Source organism: Mercenaria mercenaria, unplaced genomic scaffold (genome assembly GCF_021730395.1).
Source record: "Mercenaria mercenaria strain notata unplaced genomic scaffold, MADL_Memer_1 contig_5007, whole genome shotgun sequence".
NCBI lineage: Eukaryota > Metazoa > Mollusca > Bivalvia > Venerida > Veneridae > Mercenaria > Mercenaria mercenaria.
In genome coordinates, this window is record NW_026463285.1 from 1 (window position 1) to 8003 (window position 8003).

Below are 8003 nucleotides of genomic sequence, written 5' to 3' on the forward strand. Positions count from 1 at the left end.
GATCGCGGGGTCGCGAGTTCGATCCCCGGGCGGGGCGTATGTTCTCCGTGACGATTTGATAAAAGACGTTATGTCCAATCATTCGTCCTCCACCTCTGATAATTCATGTGGGGAAGTTGGCAGTTACTTGCAGCGAACAGGTTAGTACTGGTACAGAATCAAGGAACACTGTTTAGGTTAACTGCCCGCCGTTACATGACGAAAAACGACGTTAAACCCAAAACAAACAAATTTAAAATAAACACTAACACTAAGAAAACGAGAGTCCTTATGCAGCACTTTCTAAGACAAAGACAGACAATTAGAAAACCTAGAGTTTTTTTAAATAAAGATCGAACGTTAAAAATTTGGTGTCCTAAACTAAAATGACAATTAGAAAACTAGGTTATTATCATGTGCTATCTCAAACAAAGACTACCTATTAAAAATTTAGGGTCTTTAACTATTGGTATTTAATATAAAGAGAAACAACTACTAAAATGAAGTCAAATCTATTGATAGGCACGTTGATTGAATTTACGGTGTCGCGTTAGGGCCATCATTATATACCGATGTCACGACAGTAAGATGCCATTACAATACCATGGCACGACAGTGGCGACTAAGCGAAGGAACAATGACGTAGACGCGATACCACTTTGACATGATGCTAAGACAGTATGTCAAAAAACGCAATATGCCTTAATGGTGCAAAAAAAATGAAGCTAATTTTATATTAATAATTATGACATAGAGCGGGCACAGATGTAAGCAAATTTATATTTGACCATTAAGTGTGATCATGATCTCGGACTTAGTTAGCCGGGTGATGTGCTTTGAATGTTATCTTATGGGGTAAACAATTGTTGCTAGTTTAATAGACACCTTCCCAGCGGTTTAGAACTTATGGAACGGGCACACTGTTAACTTTTGACATATAACCTCAAAGTGTGAAAAAGACATTAAATCTAGAAACACTGCATGTTGTCTCAATGGGGTTAATAACTAATGCTGGATTTATGAAAATTTTCTCAACGGTTTCGAAGACAAATAGCGAACGGGAGAAACGGACGGACAGACAAACTGATGGACATATGTGACTTCAATATAGCACCCACATAATTTGTATAACTGAAGAACATTGACATGCACATGCCTTATCATATGCCGAGTGTGTATATATTGTTCTTTCTGACCTGACGAAGTTGCTTTGTATACAAAAGTGACCATTTCATATATCCCTATTTTGCGACGAAAATGTTGGATTTCAGTAGAAAAGGCTCGTGCTTTTGTAATTCACGTGTCATCCTGTGTATCCGTTTCGAAAACGGTACCATGATAGTGACACGTATGAATTCGGCGGAGCTTTTTCGCTTACAAAAATATATATGAGCGTATGTATGTATACAATTTGGCTGGTATAGTTCAGATTCTAGGTCAGCTGTGTTTTTGCACATAGTGTGCGGAACTTAAAATGATCCCTTTTGTCTTAAGATGTAGTTAAATATTCGCTTAGTGGACATGTTTAGTTGAAATCCGTAGAAACATGTCGTTTTAAGTTAAAAACAAAGCTCATGAAAATACAATATTATAATAAAAATATCGTTTTCACGGATAAATAAAATGAGATAACGAATTGATCAAGACATTTGCAACACTTCCAAAAAAAAAAAAAAAAGAAAAAAGGGAAAGAAATACAAACTGACTTCGACATAAACCATTTATAATAGTTTAAATGAAGAAAACATAATTTAGTAATAGCATCGCCGCTGTTTGTTCGAAACCTCACTAGAGATGTAGAATTTGGAATTTGTTCATGATAGGAAGTCATCAAACTAGTTTAATGAAGGTCAGTGGATTTTATTCAGGTGTTCAACGCGCGGAGGGGCACCAAGGGGTTTTCATCCAACATCGAAAACTAGAACGTCGCCATGTGACCTATAACTGGGTCGGTTTGATGTAAACTTTACAAAAATGCATTTGTTATCAAAGTAAAATGCATAACACAGTAATCAGAATACCTCTTTCAAGTGTTTGATCCTGGCATCAATATCATCGAAGGTTTCTTCTGATGTTATATCATAAACAACAATATACCCCTACGGAAATTAGAATAAAATAGAGCTTAATTTTTCAGTTACATGTACATACAAATAATATTGTAAGTAAAATTTAAAAACAAACAATATTTCTTGACGTAAGCAATGACATAGTAAACAACTGAATTGAAAGTGCTCGTCACGAATCATATGTTTTTTTGTTTGCAAGCTTATTAAAAGTCGCAATCAAAACCTATATAAGCGAACCTCCAGAAGACTGCTAGTAATTTGAGTTAGAGGATAATGTAACACAATTCCAGAAGATTCCTTGGTATTTAGCGTGCTAGGTGTAAGAAACCTAAATACGGGACTAAGCTCTTCACTGTGTCCGCTTTTATCTCAGATCACCTTTTATTGCAAAATGTTATCAAAAGATCCAACGGCTGTTCGCTTATTGGGCAAAGCGCAACATCTTCATTGATAATCGAGATCTCCTTTGGCTGTCACGAATTTTAGGGAGTTTTAATTAATAAACAGATTTGTCTAACTAAGTTGAAATAAATAGGTTTGTTACCATTGCTGAACTGCAATGGAAGTCAACGAGGGCTCTATGACTGACATCATCACAAGTATCCCTGCAGGTTAAGGAAAAGACGCAATGTTATATAACATGTACAATTTTTCGACTTTTTTCTTTTGCTGTATAAGAATATGGAATTAAAACTATGCGAACGGGCTCTAAAATTCTTTTATCTAAAATAAATTTGACTATGTTTTCATTTTCGCTACAACTGACAAAAACAGCCATTTTTTTTTGGTAATTCTAGGGCAATGCCTGAGCTTTTAAAAACTCTCCAAGACCAAATTTTGTCATTTTGGGACAGTTAAAATCAATGAAAACTGAATTAGCTTTTTTTGTTTTAATTTGATTGTCATCAATATAAGCCAAAATAACTTTTACTCCTTTTTCGACTTTTAAATAAATGGATTCAATGTTCGTCGAGTAGATGTACATTTAAAGACAACAGCGTCCCTAACTAGCCACGCAACAAGGACTAGTAAATATACATATTTATACTGTATCCTCTTTAGACAAACAAAAGCCGAATCCGCTAGATGGACTTACCATATGTATAGATTTATATTTTCTTCATCTAATGCAATGCCTTTTATTACGAAGTCCACACCTGAAATTAAGTACATTAATCTACAACAAAAGTTAAATACTGAACACAAGGCACCTTAATGCGCAGAAGGTTATATGCATTTCATGACCAGGGATGGATAGTGATTGAAATGAAATAGCTTTCATCACCTCGTTATGCATGAGTATGGTGGACGCAACTTGACCCCGATGGTTGACCTTTGTATTACAATACATGATGAGGCGCAACCTATTATTGAAAAGGAGTGCATTGTATACAAACTTAGGGCATATAAATATACATAGATACCCTAAGCACCCCTTATTCATATTAATGAAATAATCGATATGAATAATCAGCCTAAGGTCAACCATCGCGGTCAAGTTGCGACTACTATACGTAAAGTTTAAATGAGCTCCATTTAAAAACATTAGCTACGTTGCAAAAAGGAAGTTAAGATGTAAACCCTTAACTATTTCACCCTCTAAACATCACATAGATTTATACCAAATAATTTTATAATAATTTAAAAATAAATTTAGAGCTGTTTAGTAGTCTTTGTATTTTCTTAGTTTACAAATAAGATTACTTAGTTTGGAACAATTTAAAAGAAGCGTGTGATATAAGAGATATTACATTACTTCGAAATTCCGTCTATGTTTGTGACGTTGTTAATTACTACGAGGTAATGCATGTTTTAATGTTGTGCATGAAACCAGTTAAAGAATACCTGTATATTCATTATAGTGTTATTACCATTACACGCATCGCAGTTGCAAATTCATGAGCGCAGTGGGTCATTTGCTTATATTTCTCAAAATTGAAATGCATGACCTACATGACCAGTAATAACTAAGATAGCCGGGATACGGGAATAGCTATGGTAGATACTAATAAAGCCTTGTTTTAACCAGGAAATTTTGATTATAGTTAATTTGCGTTTTGTCATGTTAAGGTAACTTGACCTGGAAAACCAAGATGGCGTCACGAAATTGGGGTTGGTCACATTATCTATTCGTATAGATGATATGCTCTACATAGTTCTAAAGTTTACAAAAGAACTTAGGTATTGATATATTTCTATTGTAAATATAAGGATGGGTATTTAGTATATAAATATTGATATAAGTATTTAGTCTGCAATGAAACAAAGAATGATAACCCACTTACCAGGTGTTTCTACATGTTTTTCTGAAAATGTACCCTTGCAAAATCTCTGTAACATGCACGATTTGCCAACTGCACTACATCCCACTATAGCAAGTCTAAACACATGACTTTCTGCTTTCGCCATTATGTTTGTTTTGCTCCGTACGATCGTATTAAACGCACGTTATCTAACTCACATTATGCAAAATATCAATGCACATCAACGCGAACACACGAATAAAAACTGATCGTTGCATTTATAATTGTTAAACCACTTAAACTATAAAAAATATATAGTGTAAAACTATTCGCTTATGTTTACACAAAGACAGTCGGTTATGAATCGTCATGGTACAGAGATCTCAATAGCTCTTGTGTTGGGCGATCGATACGTAAACTTACCCTAACAAAATAACAAAAAATAATTTAACAAACAAGTCAATTCAATATCAATTCTATACTTAGTCTAATTCTTTATTGTTTAGTATACTATTACAGTATAGAATTAATATAGCATTGTATTGTATACTATTTGACCGTCAATAGTCTACCATCTCGTAAACAATATTGTGTATACCATACGTATACTATTAACAGTATATAATTAGTATACTATCAACTATCAATGGCATATATTTAGTGTACTATTGACCGTCCGTGTTATAATCAAGTTGCATATCACAGATTCATTATTTATAGTATATTGATGGTAATTTGTTATTATATAGTATATAATTAGCTCTTTTGCAAGTAAAATTTGTACGAATTCTACACTAATGGTATACTGCATACGATTAGTTTTTTTTTGTTGTAGTAGTTTGCACCTTTTTTTTTTTTTTTTTTTTTTTTTTTTTGATTGTTTGGGCTAATGTTTTGAAAAATCGGTTTGTGCAGAAAATGCACTTCGCGTTATATATGTAGGGTTAAGAATATGAAATTGAATCATTTAATTAAGAGCACCACTCAAAATTTCTCCAGCATCTTTTATTATCTAAATACTCTGAACACAAAATCATATAAATATCAGTCACTGGAAATGTACACCATACTGAGATAACTGTTTCTTTTTCTCAAAAGCATTTGAGCCGTGTCATGAGAAAACCAACATAGTGGGTTTGCGACCAGCATGGATCCAGACCAGCCTGCGCATCCGCGCAGTCTGGTCAGGCTCCATGCTGTTCGCTTTTAAAGCCTACTGGAATTGGAGAAACTGTTAGCGAACAGCATGGATCCTGACCAGACTGCGCGGATGCGCAGGCTGGTCTGGATCCTTGCTGGTCGCAAACCCACTATGTTGGTTTTCTCATGGCACGGCTCATTTATTTATACAGGGAAGTTTTACCCTAAATTTAAAATAAGATAAAAGAAAAGAATAAAATAAAAAGCAGTGGCATATTCATATTCAAAACCGGTTATTAATACACTCATTCAAAGTTAAAATAAGTTTTTTTTTTACAGAAATCATTGTTGTCAATTTCATCTAAACCGATCAGTTACAGATGCCCACCGGTGAGGAAATAATACACGGAGGGACAGCTTTGGTCTTCCTCCACCATAAAAGCTGGAATCTCGCCATAATTGTGTCTGTGTGACGTTTAACCCAACGAAAAGGAAAACAGGAAAAAAGGAATAACTTAGTATACACACTATTTTAATGTCACAGTTATAAAATCTGGTTCTTAAAAGTACGCTCTGTACTTAGTAGAAAAATCCTATATCTCTTGCAGAATTATCTAATCATCTTTGACAGTTTTCCTATTGTTGTGCTTTGTTTTAAGTCACTGTTTTAAGAAACTAAAACAACAAATGCTGTAGTCTTAATCAATTCTGCTCAACAATTCAAATATATACTTATGTTTTCAAAATCCAGAAATAGTTCAAAATAAATCGCACAACACTTTCATCAAGTTTCTAAGTAGCAATAAAACCTCAACATGAAATAGAAAATTGTAAAAAAAACTTTGTTTTTCATTATCTTATGTGTTAAGTTGTAAACATATACATTACAAAAATGTACGCCCAAATTTCGTAATATATAAAATGCTTAACTACAAACTGTGTTTAATTCTACTGTAAATTTTGCACATAAAATGATAGATTTCACAAGCCTTCTATCCTGTTAAGTAACTTAAAGTTTCTGAATTAAATTCGTTCGGAGAGTTGATATTTATTAGAATTTACTATGATTGTTAATTTTGTGCTCCTTTCACATGCGCGACGTAGCTTTAGAGACTGCACACAGCGCATATTAGTGGAACGTCAAAACATTTAAGACACCTTAACGTTTCATCATGTAACACGTTATCTATGATATGATATCTACAAGAGTCTTTAGAATCATAAAACGCATCTAAGTAATATACTGAGCTAATGAAGTGTGCTACACCCCTCGAGCATGCCTCCCTCTCTCTCTCTCTCTCCCCCCCCCCCCCACCACACGAAGTTCAGGAATTCAAATGAAATGAATTGTCAATATTATGGCATTACATGCGAGAAACTATTTCATTTAAAATAATGAACATTTTTGCGAAAAGAAATATACATGTGCAAAACTATAAAAGGAGCTGTTGGGGTATAGTCACTTAATCTTTAATCCAGAATACAAGATGAAGAATCAACTGAATGAAAGAGTAATGTCCCAGTCATATTGCAACGTTTTGGACACACCGTTATGTCCTGTTTCTGACAACCACGTTTTAGATGTTTCAGCCGGGCGCAAGATGTGCCAAGTTGTCGCCCCACGCGCTAGCGACGTGATAACCACGCTGTCCCGTTATAGTCCCGTTGTGACACGACTGAGAATATCAAAGCCCGGTTATGCCTCGCTGCCGCCACTCTGCCGCCTCGTTGCCGCCACGTTGTTCTTCGCTGTGCTTCGTTATACCTCGCTGCCGCCACGCTTCAACCACGTGCAGCTAAAACTCGTCACGAATTGGCTGGCTGACAGGCCTTAATTACACGCCTGGTAAACTGCAGAGCTACCTCTTTCGGAGGTATACGGTAAATTGCTCTGTCGCAACTTCCGAGGAAGTGCACGTCGCGATAAAAGAGCATCAACAAAGGTGAGTGTCATCATAGTTTTTGCATTTTTACTAGCAGTGTGTCGAATATCAAAAATCGGGGAATGGTAGGCGATGTAGATATCATTTAGCTTTACAGAGAACTTAAAGTTTGCTAATTTATTCTTAATTTGCGGTCGTGGCGATGTTTACCAGCGAGTTGATTTAGCAGTGAATTTGGCCGTTTCGTCATGAAAGCACTTTTATTGTCAAATATATGCATTTTTACAAATAGTAAAAGAAAACCGAGTAGGCGTGAGATAGCTGTAAAGTATACAATGCATTTGGAAATAAAATATGTACCGAAAATGGTTTGGGAGTACAAATATTTACTTTTTATTGTGAGAGACAGCTCTGTCGTGAAGGAGATAGTCATGTCGCCAAGGAGATAGCTCTGTGTTGCATTTATAGTCCCGAGCAGTTAGAATGTATCAAGATAATAGTTATGTGCCGTTACGAAATACAATTCAGTTATCACACACATACACACACACGCACACACACACACACACACACACACACACACACACACACACACGCGCATACATGTAAACGATACCAGTCGGGGATGTAAGTTATAAACCTACTAAGTGGTAACTTCTTTATTACTGCACCTACAGTTATCATATTTC

The 8003-nt window shown here is 35.3% G+C and overlaps 1 protein-coding gene across 1 annotated transcript; it reads right to left on the bottom strand.

The window, feature by feature from the left end:
* Positions 1-1976: 1976 nt before the first annotated feature.
* Positions 1977-4663, bottom strand: LOC123543903 (ras-related protein Rab-13-like). The gene is made up of 4 exons (XM_053535674.1): positions 4334-4663; positions 3145-3205; positions 2593-2653; positions 1977-2078 (listed from the first exon to the last, which is right to left on the bottom strand). The coding sequence occupies exons 1-4, from the start codon at positions 4455-4457 to the stop codon at positions 1992-1994; spliced, it is 333 nt and encodes a 110-aa protein (XP_053391649.1). The 5' UTR covers positions 4458-4663; the 3' UTR covers positions 1977-1991.
* Positions 4664-8003: the final 3340 nt, after the last annotated feature.